Source organism: Callionymus lyra, chromosome 17, assembly GCF_982586985.1.
Source record: "Callionymus lyra chromosome 17, fCalLyr1.hap1.1, whole genome shotgun sequence".
Classification (NCBI taxonomy): domain Eukaryota; kingdom Metazoa; phylum Chordata; class Actinopteri; order Syngnathiformes; family Callionymidae; genus Callionymus; species Callionymus lyra.
Window position 1 is genome coordinate 14130055 of NC_141834.1, and position 15932 is coordinate 14145986.

General features: G+C 39.2%; 1 protein-coding gene across 1 annotated transcript; it reads left to right on the plus strand.

Moving 5' to 3' along the window:
• Window positions 1-1608: 1608 nt before the first annotated feature.
• Window positions 1609-15534, plus strand: ntd5 (ntl-dependent gene 5). The gene is made up of 8 exons (XM_087779001.1): window positions 1609-1715; window positions 3253-3393; window positions 4532-4723; window positions 12248-12362; window positions 12734-12810; window positions 12928-13110; window positions 14262-14459; window positions 14521-15534. The coding sequence occupies exons 1-8, from the start codon at window positions 1649-1651 to the stop codon at window positions 14601-14603; spliced, it is 1056 nt and encodes a 351-aa protein (XP_087635127.1). The 5' UTR covers window positions 1609-1648; the 3' UTR covers window positions 14604-15534.
• Window positions 15535-15932: the final 398 nt, after the last annotated feature.

The window sequence follows — 15932 nt, forward strand, 5'->3', positions numbered from 1 at the left end:
TAGGCCTGCTGATCTTCTTTTCTATCCTTTTGTCTTGTCATCTCCAGTAAGTGATGCTAAGTCTGGTCAAGGTTTAAATAGTCTATAGTCAGTCCACGCCTTCTTGACCCCCATGACCAGGGTCATCCTTGGACCATTTGGAACCTGACACGGTCAATCAGCTTTTAGCCTCAAAGCTTTTCCTTGTCACTTTGAAACATGTCAGGCATTCCCTCAATGATGGACACAATTCCAGCTTCTTGCTGACCTCGCATTAGTCTGGTTCTCCTCAGGTTTCTGCCTGAAAGACAAATGCATTTTCTACTCTGATTAGTTTTAGTGGTTAATTATACATTTTATCTGAAGTTTAAAGATGAATTCTGTTTAAATAATCATGAATGAAACTTAAATACCAATATTATTTAAGATAAAAGATTATTTAAAAATAAAAAGTAATACAATTAATGCATAATAATAGACATTTCTTAACATAAAAGCGTAAAAAAAAGGTCATTATTAAAGCAATACATCACCCTAAACTATATTCACAAATATAAATGAATAAATAACAAACGCAAACTAGAAACAATAACTTTATTTATTCATAATTGTCGACTCATTAGTGTCTGAAAATGTCCCGACACAAGGAATCAGCTTTATTTGTTCAGCAAGATTCCTGCTGATACTTCACTTTGTGTACATTCCGTGCAAAGTGCTTGAGAGTTTTGATCCTCATTAACCAAAAAATGTTTTTTTTTGTTCTCGAGGACATTCTGGTTTAAACTTCCTCTGTGCGACCGAATCCAAACAAAGATAGCGGCTGCTTCAACGTGTTTATTTTATCCTGATTTATCTTTTGAAGTGTGCGTCATGACCAAAAACTTCAGTGTTGAAACTTCCTTCCTAATCCTTTATTATCAATTCATTAATTGTTTAATATATGATATTGTTTGGTCTATCTTTGAAGTACATTCCTGTTTTATTTTCCATTAACTTTTACACGTTTTGCTAAACATTCTAAGGCTTAATGTTCTTTGCACAAGTAATGTTTAAAAAAAAGTTGTTTTTCTAAATTTTATTGTGTGTTTTTGATCATTTTTAAAGTCAACGTTTTTAATATTAGAACTTCAAAAGTGGAAAAATATAAATACAAAAAAATATATAAATGTTAAAATCAACTTTCAAATTTACCTTTTAAGTCTGTAATAAGTTTAAAAAATAAACAAATATGAAAATAATAATTCTCTCCACCATCTTTAATTGAAATGCTCTCATGCACGAGTCAATTTACTAGAGTGTGGTGTTAAAAGTTTGTGTTGCACTTCAAACATAACTCGCGCTGCATAAAATTCCTGGAGAGGATTGTGTTGACTTCTTGTTGACTTGTGTTTGTTTTGCTGTGTGCAGACGCCGCGTATACAGCATCCTCTCAACTGCTGTATCAACAGAAATGGGTGAAAGGTCCTTCACACTGGAATTTTTCCTCCATTCTCTCCTTCCTCAACACGAACCAGATGTGAGCTCCTGGGCTGTACCCTGCCTTTTGTGTCTCGCCCTCCTTCCCTCCCTTCGCCTCCCCCCCAACCCTCACCCTTTGTTCCCCCCTTCGCTTTAAAATGCTGCGTCCGCGCCTCCCTCCCTCATATCATCCCGAGGGCCGGCTGTGAAGATGCACCGTGCACTGCTGCTCCTGTCCGTGTGGGCTCTGTCCAGCGCCGTGGCCCCCCAGCCTGCAGGTAAGAGCCGCTCCATCCCTCGCTCCATCACTCGCTCCATCACTCGCTCCATCACTCGCTCCATCACTCCATTTACATCTTCGCTTTATTGACTTCCAAAAAGTTTGAGAACTTTCTGACAGTGATGCTGCTCGTTTCTGTTTGCAAACTCGTCTAGGGGCCTCTTAATGAGTTGGGGCCCTTAATGTAACTTTAAAATAAAACACTGTTTTTGCTGTATTATCATGATATATATATTTATATATATATTTATATATATTTAGAAACATTCAACACAAGCTCTTTTTTTCTATGATAATATACATTTTGTTCTTTATCTTAAGACTTAGATGGTATCATCTTGTTCTTTCTCTTTATCTCTCTTTGTTCTTGTTCTTTTTTTAATTTATTTTTATGAATAATTGCTGTATTGCTGTGGCTAATTGGAAAAAAACAATTTAGTTTCAATAAAGTTCTACCTATATATATATATATTAAATAAATTAGGGGTCATATACATGGTGTTGATAAGCTAGCTGATGTTAGCATTAATGTGTGGCCCCTGAGTAACAAAAACAACTTTTTATCAATGGATAAACAAATAAATCTTAGACCCTTTGGGATAATTCCTTTGAGAAAATTAACTCAAATTAATAAAGTGGCCATGAAAAAAAGGAAAATAAATTAGAAATATTATTGAAATGTATTTAGTTCTGTCAAATTAAGCACATTAATGTAGATTAATCCACTGAAAAATTGAAACTGCACCCAAGAATGAGTAGATGGCAAGTAGAGCACAGACCACCTGTAGACAATAGGCTGACAATGTGTTCAAGTAGTGACGCAAATATAAACAGTCCAGGTTTTTCAGGCAGAAAATGTTGGCAGAAATCTTAATGTACATTAGAACAAATGCGGTTTAATCACAATTAAAGGTAATTATTTTGAGTGATTCAACTATCGACGATATAAACGCAATCGTTTAAAAAATAATGGACCTATTTTTTTTTTTAATCCCGACGGTTCATGAACACAACATCCATAATTAAACGATTTACGGGTCCAGATGTTGCCGTGCCGCGTCGACTCCTCACTGTACAGAACATGTGTGTGTTCGGGGGTGAGAAAGGGGTCACACGTGTGAATACAGTAGCACACATGTTTTTATTCTGGGAATCGAAGAATGGGGGAGTCCAGTCTGTGACCCCCCCTCCCCATCACCCCCCTCCCCCCCCCACACTCACCCATGTTCCCTGAGAGTGTGGATGTTGGCATGGATCGAGCCGTGGGTGCAGCTTTCGTGAGGAAGTCGCACACACACACACACACACACACACACGTGATAAATAACCAAATCAAAGCAGCAGGAATGTGGAGGGAACATTTGTGGGTTATGGTAGATGTTTAAGAGACCACCCACCCTAGATTACGCTCCATAAAAAAGGGGGGAGGAGAAAAACCCCCCATAAAAACACTGAATTTTATTGCGGCTCTAAATGTTCAGCAGCTCCAGTCGTTTAATGAAGTTCAGGTAAACATTGTGTGTTTGTCGCACCAGCTAAAGGGTCCTGTCCAGAGAGGATGCTGGGAGACGAGCGCAGGAGAACCTGCCCGAGACCCTGCAGGACGGACAAGGACTGTGGCAGCAAGAGACAGTGTCTGTGCGACGGTCAGTGTGGTCTCAGCTGCGTGGCTCCAGGTAAGTACACATTTGGTGTCCCTGCGGGGGTCACCGTGGGGTCACTTGTGTGTGTGTGTGTGTGTGTGTACAAGCAGCTGTGTCAACAAACACATTTGAGCAGAATGACTCGCCCTACAATCTAGTCAAAACAGTCATGGCCCTTTTTTTAACTGTCCCTGTGTGACCCTGTAGAGGTCGCTTTCTTTAAAATGACCCCCAAAAAAAGAATGTAGCAGGAAATTAAAAAAAAGAGAGATTTAACTGTATTTATTTACATTTTCACAATTATACTATTGATTTGAACAGTGTTCCAAACAGCCTAGTCACGTTAAAATAAATAAACTTGAAAATGTATAATAAACCACTTTTTACTTTCCTATAATGTAGTATGTCATCCGAGGAAGTATATCAGTGACATCACTATATTGAATGGTTGAGTTTCACCAAATGTTCTAATTGAAAAATTTTTCTTCAAGTATTTAATGATTGTTTTAAATGATGGCATTCAATCATTTATACATTGGTTTAAATAATGTGTAATGAATTTTGTATAAATGAAAGATAAAGCTTAGCATTGTAGTAAAGAAATAATAAATACATATTTCTAAATTCAATATTTAGCCATTTGTATCCTCATAAATGTAGTATTATCTGTTGGCACTATACCAACATACTTAAGTTAAATTTAAAAGTTTGTTAATACTATTATTCGTTTGTTTATTTTGAAAATATTACATTTTTTTAAATTTAATTATTTGAACAAAAACAACACATTAAAGCTTTAAATGTACAAATAATTTAATAGAAAAAAAAAATTCAACCTTTCAATATAGAAATGTTTGATTTCAATTATTTAAATAATTAATAATAATAATTAAACATGACAAATGGCATTTATTTACTTCCACAGTAGTTTCCTGATCATGAACATTTTTTCTCAACTACTCCACCCTTTTCCGATAATATTTTTGACAAGACACCCAAAAGTACTGTAGGTCTATATTAATGTATATATATATAAATAACAGAAAAATAATAAAATAAAATTATGCTATAACTTGGTATCCTTACTATTTTGTGGCTACAATTCAACAGCAAGGATGAGAGAAAATAAAAAAAAGTCTCTAAGTCTCTCTGACGTTTGTCGTCTCCTCAGGTCGAACTTGTACTTGGCCTCTGCCCTCCAGTGACAGCGCCGTGTCTCGCCTCCTCTCTCCCACTCACTCCTTCTCGGCTCTGCTCGAGGTTCGCTGCAAACCCGGCTTCGCTCTCCCCAGCGGCCTGGACGCCATCATCCGGCGTTGTCAGGGCGACCGCCAGTGGAGCGGCGAGGAGCCCGTCTGCACAGGTCAGTGGCGGGGCGTCGGCGAAAGGGCCGCCCCTCGTAAATGATAATAACGAACGTGAGCCGGCGTGTGACGATCGACCCGACAAACACCCCATTATCCCGCCGAGATGTAAAACCGTCGTGTCATCGTGCTGACTCGGATTATCTTCACAGCGTTGCCATGGCGACCGGAGATGTAATGTGTGCACGGTCATGTGATGGAGAAAAAAAATTATGTCAGTGATACTGCAAACATGGATTCAATCAGAATGTCATAAATTAGTCACAAGTTACATTAAAAAATAAGCAACTTAAATATATTAACCACAAAATAAATACATTATTAAATGTGATGAGTTAAAACCAAACCTTAACCAATCGTTTTTCCTTCATAACTCAAGCAATAATGATTAAAAATGGTTTGAATTTTTTTTTATTTCTCATGACTCATGTTAAGCAGCAAGTTTACATCTAAAACTCTTTACAATATATATATATTTTTGTAAAGAGTTTTAGATGTAAACTTGCTGCTTAACATGAGTATATATAAAATATATATATATATATATATATTTTTAAGAGTTTTAGATGTAAACTTGCTGCTTAACATGAGTATATATAAAATATATATATATATATATATATATTTTAAGAGTTTTAGATGTAAATTTGCTGCTTAACATGAGTATATATAAAAAATATATATATATATATTTTGTAAGAGTTTTAGATGTAAATTTGCTGCTTAACATGAGTATATATAATATATATATATATATATATATTTATATATATATATTTTAAGTGTTTTAGATGTAAACTTGCTGCTTAACATGAGTATATATATATATATATATATAAAAAAATATATATATTTATATATATCTTTTTTAAGAGTTTTAGATGTAAATTTGCTGCTTAACATGAGTATATATAAAATATATATATATATATATATATATTTAAGAGTTTTAGATGTAAACTTGCTGCTTAACATGACTCATGTTAAAATGTACAAGTGTGTTTAAGTTAATTTAACAGATCATTGAAGTCGTGATAACCGAAAGGTCACTTTTTTAAAATTCAATTTAGCCTTTAATACATTGTAACATCTTCACTCTTTTAGACACTCGTTCCGATCTCACCCCGGATGCTCCGATAGCACCTAAAACATTCAGAACTCACAGGTGCTGCGACCGTCCAGATGTTGGCGTCTATTTTAAGGGCCTCGGCGCCGGATTTAGACCAGAAATGTGGAACCTCTGCGGCGTCTCACCGGGACATGTTTGTTTAAAACACTCCTCTATTTTCCACTGGGAACACGCTATCGGCATGTTCTTTCCTGCGCTGGCCCCTACATGACTACGTGCAGTTATGTGGCCCCTCATGAGTCCAGATAAAAAATGTCAAAATGGCTTTAATAACTTGGTGGTGATTAAAAACAAATCCTACATAAAAGGGGGGTCGAACTCAAACCCTCCATGAGGAGGAACTTGTCTCACCCTCTCCAGCACACACTGAGGGCATTGAGGAGCTCCATCAGTGATAGGATGCTCCATCCCCGGTGTGTGAGGTAGAGGTACCGCAGGTCCTTCCTCCCTGCTGCCATCAGACTCCACAACAAGAACACAGCCAGATAATTATCTAACTGCACCTTTCTTGTTATTTTTGTAAATATGATTGTGTATATAATATAGTGCAGATTTATTTTCTATTCTATTTAGATTTTTTCTTTTCTTTTTAATATTTTATTTCTGGGTGTTTTATTTTTTTCTGGTATATTGCTCTTGCTGTTGTTAAAACGAATTTCCCCTCGTGGGACAATAAAGGGATTCTGATTCTGATTCTGATTCCCTAAATTCTCAATTAACTTCAGTATGTTAGTGGATTGTGGGAGGAAACCAGAGTACCCAGAGTAAAACCACACAACACAGGGGAGAACGTACACATAGAAGGCCGCACTTTGCCTCCCTCCCCTAAGGTGGAGGCGGTTGCGCCACAGCGCCATCATGTGTTCTCACTTTTTTAAAAATCATGTTGATTTCCTTCATTATTTGATGGACTTAAAAAAAAAAGAAAAAAGTGTTGTCGTACTGCTTGTGTAGGAAATGTCACTTCCCACCTCTGGTGTTAAAAAAGGTCTCAAATCCTTAGAGAATCCATAAATATTCCGGGGGTCGCAGGATTCGTTGAAATTACGATTCTCACGCCGAGTCCTCTCCTGCCGAGAGAAGGTAGGTGGGCTCTGAGTGTTTTTGATTGTGTTTCACTTGTGTGTCTTTGTGTGTGTGTGTGTGTTTGAAGCTCCTTTATGCCTGTGGAAAAAAAAAAAAAGGCAGTGGGCGGCACATCTCTGTCAAATGGCACAGAGCTGACACACACACACACACACACACTCGGAAGGGACTGGTGTGTGCGTTCGTGCCAAGTCGAAGCATTAGCGAGTTAGCCTTCGTTTTGGACTGCGACTCCTAAACGAGGGCTGTGTTTGCGAACGCACGGAGGCTGTGTAGACGTGCCGGCAAACGTGTGTTAACTTGAGTGCATTTATTAGAGACAGGTGGATTTTTTTTGTGTGTGTTTGTGTGTACATGTCGGAGTGAGGGGGGGGGGGTTGTGTGTTGTGTCACAGTCTACATTTGTGTGTGTCTGCGTGGGCGACAGATCACAGCCAGGAGAGTCAGAGTGCTCTGTTGCTCACGCAGCTCCAGGCCTTTCTGTTCCCTGCTCTCTTCTCCTTTTGCTCTCTTCATCCCTTTCTCCTCACATCTCCTCTCATCCTCTTCCATCTCAGCCTCTGATAAGGTTTTTTTTTTCTTCTCTCTCTCTCTCTTCACAACGGGAGCCAAGGACGAGCTCCCAGCCCGAGGCTGTTGAGTTCGTGCATCACGCTTTATGTGATGGAACAAAAAAAAAAAAAGAAAAACACGACAGGTTTTTTTTTTTTATAAGAAAAACCTTGCCGGACCTCGGTTCCACTCTCTCTTTTCATCACCGTGATTGAATCAAATCTATCATTTTTTTTTAATAGATGATGGACGGCCAAACAGCTGCTTTGCTGTGTGTGTGGGTCGACAGGCTTGAAAACAGAACCTTGACTCCAGGCTTCTGATCCGCCGCCAAACTCTCTCTCCCCATAGGCCCCTTTACATTTGATAACATTTTTTTTTTGATACGAACGTTCCTCTCCTCCGGCAGGATCCGTCTCTACCTTTTAAAGTCATTCTTGGCTCTCCAAACATCGCCCGGGTCACTGCAGTCGGTCTCCGAAGCGCCGCTCTCTCTGTGATTCTATTTCGATGGAGTGTGAGCTGCTCCACACTTTCCCAAACCACCTGCGAGGCGTTACTCAACCACACATTATAGATTTCAAGAGGTCACCTGCTTCACCTTTGGAATGTTATTCAACATATACTTTTACAAACCACAGAAAAAATGGGTCTTTTGCTCGTGGAAACTTTTTACTCTTTGCACACAGTGCACTACGAGTTTCATTATACATAGTTATAGTATAGTTATTTCCATGTATCTAAAGTGAAATTACACATATTTCAAAGTGGTAGATGACTCTCTGTGTGTTAAACAACTAACTTCAATAGAATTCTCAAATAAATGTTGATAATGAGAGACAACTATTAGGCATTTTTCCAATTCACAGTGCAACTCTTCTTCGCCTACTGTATTTATGTGAGATTAGTGCTGCAGTTGATCTCATTGCTATCGACTATTTTAATTACTGAGAAAGATACTGGTACATTATGAAGATAAATAAATGTAGGGCAGTAATATCGGACAGGAAAATGAATAAATCAAAATGTTGGCAGAAGTCTGTGATCCCTTGAAGACCCTTTTAAGTTAAAAGAATAATACGAATAGTTTTAGTTGAAGTACTAATATCAGAAATGTAGTTGGAATATCAAGAATTTAAGGACATTTTTATTTCCTCCACGAAGGACGTTACGTGATCCCATCTACATTTGTTTTTGAAGCTAAATAACCCAAAAAATAAATAAAAACGTTTAAAGAATGTTCAGGAAATATTACTAACTAAACAAGAAACAGATTCTCTCTTTTGGTGGATCTGGATCCAGGAGTCTTTTGAAGGATTTGACATTTCCTGTAGAAAGACTTATGCTAACTATGCTAACTCACTTCTTATTTATCCAGTTTGTGTGTTTTATGAGCCAGTTATGCTTCTACCACCTTAATTTAACTAATTTAAATTTACATTTAATTTAGTTATATTTTAATTCATATAAAAACAAGGCAGAAATTACCGCTTTGTATTTAGAAGTATTTAAAATCAATATAAATCAGCAATCAATCATCATCAATTTCAATTTTATTTGTGAAATTAAAGGTTAGTGAAAGACAGAGAATAGTAGCTTTAGCTATGATAGTAGCATCTAGCTAGGATCATTTGTTATTAACATTTACATTTTGAAAAGAGTAGTACAATGTCTGATCCACAAAAGTACTAATAAAGACAACATATAATAGCATTGGTAGTAAATGAGTTGCTGTAGCTGAAGACGTTTTGTTTTTCTAAGAAATTAGCATTAGCAATGGTAGCTAATGCTATTTCAAAGAAATGCTAGTAGAAAAAAGTAATGGTGTGAAGACTTATTGTTATCCAAATAGTTGTGCTTAGTACTGGTTGTTGTAGGAGCAGAGACAGGGACGCCATGAGGTCAGCTCAGCAGGAGGTGAAGCGATGCTTGAAGGAGGCAAAGGACACCTACAGGAGGAGGTTGGAGGAGAAGCTGAGCCGAGAAGAAATAAGAGAGGTCTGGGATGGTGTTAAAACCATCACTGGACACAAGACCAAGGCCTCTCTGACTGCAGTGGACACGGTGGATGAGGCAAATGGACTGAACAACTTTTTCAACAGGTTTGAGCAGGTCACCTCACCCTCACTGCTGCCCGCCTCAGGACCTGCCCCACCTTCTTGTGTCCCCCCCAGCTCCACAGAACCACTTCCCAGCTTCACCTCACTCCAGGTACAGGATGTACTTCGGAGGATTCGTCCAGGGAAGGCTGCTGGTCCTGATAAGGTGTCTGCTCGACTGCTAAAGACCTGCGCTGCTGAACTAGCTGAGCCACTCCAGCATGTCTTCAACCTCAGTCTACGGCTGGGGAAAGTACCAACTCTGTGGAAGACTTCCTGTATCGTTCCAGTCCCTAAAAAGATCCGACCGAGTGTGCTGAACGATTACAGACCGGTGGCACTGACTTCGCAGCTGATGAAGACACTGGAGCGGCTGGTCCTCAAACATCTCACGCCACAAGTCCAGCACGCGCAAGACCCCCTGCAGTTTGCCTACCAGCCAGCAGTTGGTGTGGAAGATGCCATCCTTCACCTCCTGCATCGGACCTACTCCCACTTGGATAAAGGAAGTGGTTCAGTGAGAATCCTGTTCCTGGACTTTTCTAGTGCCTTCAACACTATCCAACCCACTCTGCTGCAGGACAAACTGACTAAGATGCATGTGGACCCTGGTCTGGTCTCCTGGATTACGGACTATCTTACTGATCGACCACAGTATGTCAGGCTGAAGGACATCAAGTCTGACACTATGGTGTGCAGTACAGGAGCACCTCAGGGGACAGTACTGGCCCCTCTCCTCTTCACCATCTACACTTCAGACTTCTGCTACAACTCAGAGCTGAGTCTCGTCCAGAAGTATGCTGACGACACTGCCATTGTTGGATGCATCAGGGACAACAGCGAAGACGAGTACAGGAGTCTGATACGTGACTTTGTGGACTGGAGTGAGAGGAACCACTTGCAGCTGAACACCTCAAAAACCAAGGAGCTGGTCTTGGATTTCGGGAGGTCCAGGACAAAGCCACGTCCAGTGTCCATCAGAGGCGACGAGGTGGAGATAGTGGACAACTATAAGTACCTCGGTGTGTGGATGGACAGTAAACTGGACTGGTCCTGCAACACAGACCATGTGTATAAGAAGGTTCAGAGTAGACTGTACTTTCTGAGGAGGCTTCGTTCATTTAACATCTGCAAGAAGCTCCTCTGCATGTTCTACCAGTCTGTGGTGGCCAGTGTCCTGTTCTATGCTGTGGTGTGTTGGGGTGGAAATGTGTCCAAGAGGAGTGTCAACAGGTTGGACAGGTTGATCAGGAGGGCTGGTTCTGTGGTTGGAATGAAGCTGGACTCACTGGTGACAGTTGCTGAGAGGAGATCATTGAACAAACTACTGTCCATCATGGACGATGACAGTCATCCTCTCAGCACTGTGATCAGTGAGCAGAGAAGCAGAATGAGTGCACGAATGCTCCTACCCAGGTGCAAAACAAATAGACTCAGGGACTCATTCATCCCTCGGGCTATTAAATTGTACAATTCTGAGTTCGGGGGCAGGAGTGGAGTGAGAGTATCTGGATGTTCTGTTCCATGTTAGTCTTATATAGTTAGTCTTTGTATCTTTGTCTTTGTTGTTTTTCTTTCCTTGACCTATGTTCTTTGTCTTTGTCTTTAGACTTAGATTGTGTCATCTTGTTCTTCCTCTTTATGTTCTTCTTATTTTATTTTTTATGTATTATTTTTTATTGTTTATGAAAAATTGCTGGCTATTGTAAAAAAACAATTTCCCAAAGGAGACCTCCTGAGGGATCAATAAAGTTTTACCTTAGTATGAGTATATGTACACACTATTTTAGTGCTTTTATTTTAGTACACAATATTTTAACATGTTTTTGAGTATGCGTATACTGTATATACACACGCTCTTTAGAGTTGTTGTTGCTTTAGCAGTTCTTTCTAAATTAGTGTTAGCATTAGCAACGGTAGCTTATGCTGTTTCAAAGCATGACTAGTAGAAAAAAGTACCGTAATGGTTGAGTTATTCACTAGATAAACTTAGTTTGTATGTTAGTACGCAATAGCATATTTTAGTGCATATTTTTCGGACTTACGCAGTTTTTCCTATTGTTACCTATTAGCATTAGCATTAGCAACTCTTAGTAGCTTAGGCTGTTTAAATGCTAGTTTGAAAATAGTACTGTGATAGTTGTGTTATTCACTAGATGCACTTAGTTTGTATTCTAGTATGCAATAGCATATTTTAGTGCATATTTTTTCGGACTTTAGCAGTTTTTTCTATTGTAACCTATTAGCGTTAGCACTAGCAACTCTTAGTAGCTTATGCTGTTTCAATGCTGGTAGAAAAAGGTACTGTGATAGTTGTGTTATTCACTAGATGCACTTAGTTTGTAGTTTAGTACGCAATAGCATATTTTAGTGCATATTTTTGGGACTTTAGCAGTTTTTTCTATTGTAACGTATTAGTGTTAGCATTAGCAACTCTTAGTAGCTTATGCTGTTTCAATGCTAGTAGAAAAAAGAATTGTGATGGTTGTGTTATTAACTAGATGCACTTAGTTTGTATTTTATCATATTTTAGTGCATATTCTTCGGACTTTAGCGGCTAGCCGTTTTGCTAGTAGCATGGACACCAGTGGATGTGGCGACTGTACAGTGTTTTCATTCATGAGCCGTTTCTTCTGACATCTTTTTCCGGTCTTCAGAATCCCAGCCGTCCCCGCCGGAAAGCTGTCATCTCCCCGAGGACGTGACGGACACCTTCATCATCCAGGGCGACGCTGCCGTCGGAACCTCCATCCGCTACAGCTGCCTGTCAGGGTGAGTGAGTGAGTGAGTGAGTGAGTGAGTGAGTGGGCCCTGCGTCTGCAACCCTCGAGGAGGTAAGATGGTCGACGCAGGAAGCCAGGGAAGAAGTGTGAAGACGACGGAGAGAGAAAAAAAAAAAGCTTGAATAAGGTGTCGGGGGAAGCGAGGGAGGATGAGAGATGAATGGCAGGAATCCGTGTTCATCTCGACAGTCCCTCCATTGAGCTAACTAGGTCATTACACACTCGTCTTCCATCCAGTCACGCGCCGGCGAAGGATGAGTGGATGAATCATCCAAAAAAAAAGACTCATTTGCATCTTTTATCTTCAATATCATGTGTATTTTAAAAGACCAGGAGCTCACGTCTGTCTCCGTCCTGCAGGGCTGATATGGTGGGCAGCAGTGAGAACTTCTGTCAGGATAATGCGACCTGGCAGTACCCTCACCCCATCTGCAAGAGTAGGTCTGGAGCTGGAGAAGCAGCTTCGTTTCGTTTTTGCGCGATACGATGGTGTTTCACCGCCATCTAGTGGCCACATGTGGAATCTGATGGGATGGCGTCTTCTTCCTTTCCAGAGGTCTACTGTCAGCCCCCTCGGGAGGTGGAGCAGGGGTACGTGGTGGCGGTCCAGAAGACGGAGTACGAGGTGGGCTTCGACATCCATTACCTGTGCAAGAAGAACTACCTGCTGGACGGACCTCAGAAGGTCACCTGCCTCCCTAACGGCAGCTGGAGCGCCTCGCCCCCTCACTGCCGAGGTCAGGGTCACCCCCCAGTAAATGAGCACTTACAGCCCCCCCCCCCACCCCCATTTTCATCCTGCCTGAAGCCATTCCAGCTGACATTTGTGGAAGTCACTGATCCACACACACGTTTAAACAGGAAGTAGAATGTCAGAGATTCTAAATATCACAACAATTATTGAATAAAGTGCACTTTACTGTACTTTCACCACAACATACTGGTGTACATGCTACTAGTAAAACTGCTAACTGCCAAAGTACTATAAATAATCACTTTAGTAGTGATTATGTATACACATATATACATGCGTACTATAGTAGTTTGTATTTGTACATACTAAACTAATTACTAATATGTGTGTATATATAAATATACTAAAATATGCAGTTAAACAGTTTGTATAGTAACATGTACTTTAATAGGTTGTATGTAAACGTACTAAAGTACTTGACTAGTTTGTATATAATTGTGTACTTATATAAATACTAAAATATATTATTAATTGTATTTATAAATGGTGTGTAAATACGGAAATACTTGCTAAAATATGTACTTCAATAGTGTAGTAGAGGTGTACTTATATATATATACTAAAATAGTGTTTTTATTTATATATATATGTCTATATTGTATATAGTTAATATACAGACATGTACCAAAATAAGTACTAAAAGGTTTGCGTAAATACACAGTATACGCCTACTGAAAACATACTATAATCTACAATAGTGTGTACATAAATACGCACTAAAATATGTACTGAAATAGTGTGTACATATACACTTACTAAAACCTGTACGAAGCTAAACTATTTGGAGAACAACACACACAGTAATCACAGCAGTACTTATTTCTACTAGCATTTCTTTGAGATTAGCATTAGCTACTGTTGCTAATGCTAATCTCGTAGAAAAACAAAAAATCTTCAGCAATAACAACTCATTGTTCTACTTTTTTAAATGAGTATATTATATCTTAATTTGTACTTTTGTGGATCAGACATTTTATTACCACCTAACTATCCTTTTAAATAATAATAATAATAATGTAGCAATAATAATACATGTATTCAGGAGCACCTTTTAAACATGATGACAGTTTATTATTATTCTTAATCCGCAGTTATCCTTGGATAACCTTTGCCGTCTTTGACTCCTCTCTGCAGCTCGCTGCCTCATCCCGGCGGAGAGAAGCCGCGTGCTGATTGGAGGAGAGAAGCGATGGCCGTTCGACATCACGGACGCCATGGTCCTTCACGGCGAGACGGCCACGTTCTTCTGCAAGCATCCTCGCAAATCCTGCAGCTACACGTCGGCGCAGGTCTGCTTCGACGGGAAGCTGCATCCTCCCGCCTGCTACCTGGGTAAACCTCTGGAAACATCTGCGTATTTGCAATATTCACAACCTGTGTATTTGTTTGCCAGAACCCACGTGGCTGCAGTACAAGCTCTTCCCTCACCGGCTGGTGTCGGAGATCGACGCGTGCGAGTCGGGCGACGAGGAGTGATGACCTCCACCCGTCTGACCCTGACGCCCACATGACCCTCGCCTCACTCGCCACAGTATGACGAAGACCAGCCGCTAGCAGGCTAAGCTAGTCTGAAATGAATACCCTTCTTTTTTTTTTATCTTCACAATGTTTTGAATAGCACCTGGACATGACCTGTGTCTGCGACAACCGTCTCCCAATCTCTGAGTCTCTCTGAAGGTCGTGACGATGGACTTCTGAATGATTACGCTCAGATTATACTTTACTTGACTTAGCATTTTAGCGCTAGCGTAGTCGTTTTTTTCGTTACCTGTCAGTGAGGAAATCATCGCGTCTGTGCTCATGCTTTATGGGACGAGTGTATTTCCCCGATCTTTACTGACGGTACCTTTTGTCTGAATTTGTTCTTGAGTTTTGGATGTATTCAGGCGACATATTCGTACTATATCAAGCGGAATACGATGCGTTTGTTTATCTTAAATTAGAGAAGCAGTCTTGAGAGAAAGATCAAGGAACTTTAGAAGAGGTTGACGTTGACCAGGACTTCTTTAACTACTTTAACTTAAGGACTCAAAGAAGGCTTTTGGACTTTACTTTGGATCTTGAAATTCCTAAGGGCTTCTGTGGCGTGATGTATTCTCTATGACACACATTATCAAAAAGAAATTTGTGTTGAGATATAATTCAAACGCAAGGACGTCAATAAAAAAGTGGAAAACCTAAAGAGACCTCAAAACGCTTTGACACGCAGAGGTAATTGATTAAAGTGTGCTCAAAAACATTAATAAAAAACATATTAATGTCATTAAACGGTTTTGTTTTTATCTGCTAGTGTGATAGAAACTGATATGAGGAAGTGAAAGTAACATTTCTTGCGGGCCTTATGAAACTAATGTCCTTTTTTCTAAAGACTCTTATGACTCACAATAAACATGAATTCTGTCCTTTTTATTAAGACCCATGTGTTATTTTCCACACTTGTATTCATCTTAACCTTCGAGACATAAATAAGAATCAAAAACTTTAATTATTTCAAATTATTCATTGTTTATTTGTCTGAAAAATGTCCTTAATTCAAACCATCAAACAAAGGCTTGTTATTTACATACTTTAAATACCACTTTTTTTTTTTTAAATATGAAGATATGAAGACTTTTTAGGTGCTAGATTTTTACTAATAACAATAATAGCTTCTAGCAATGCTAAGCTAGTAAATATACAATTTGTTTAAAAAAAGTCATTTATAGTTGGAAAAAGAGATTAAAAAAAAAATCATTCTATAAAAGCATACGTTTACAATAAAAATAATAAATGTTAAATAAATGAAATTGAAGTAAAAATAAATAA

Coding starts and splice junctions, on each gene's coding strand:
- ntd5 (XM_087779001.1), top strand. CDS start 1,649: ATGCACCGTGCACTGCTGCTCCTGTCCGTGTGGGCTCTGTCCAGCGCC. Junction 1,716..3,252: donor CGTGGCCCCCCAGCCTGCAG/GTAAGAGCCGCT, acceptor TTGTCGCACCAG/CTAAAGGGTCCTGTCCAGAG. Junction 12,811..12,927: donor CCCTCACCCCATCTGCAAGA/GTAGGTCTGGAG, acceptor CTTCCTTTCCAG/AGGTCTACTGTCAGCCCCCT.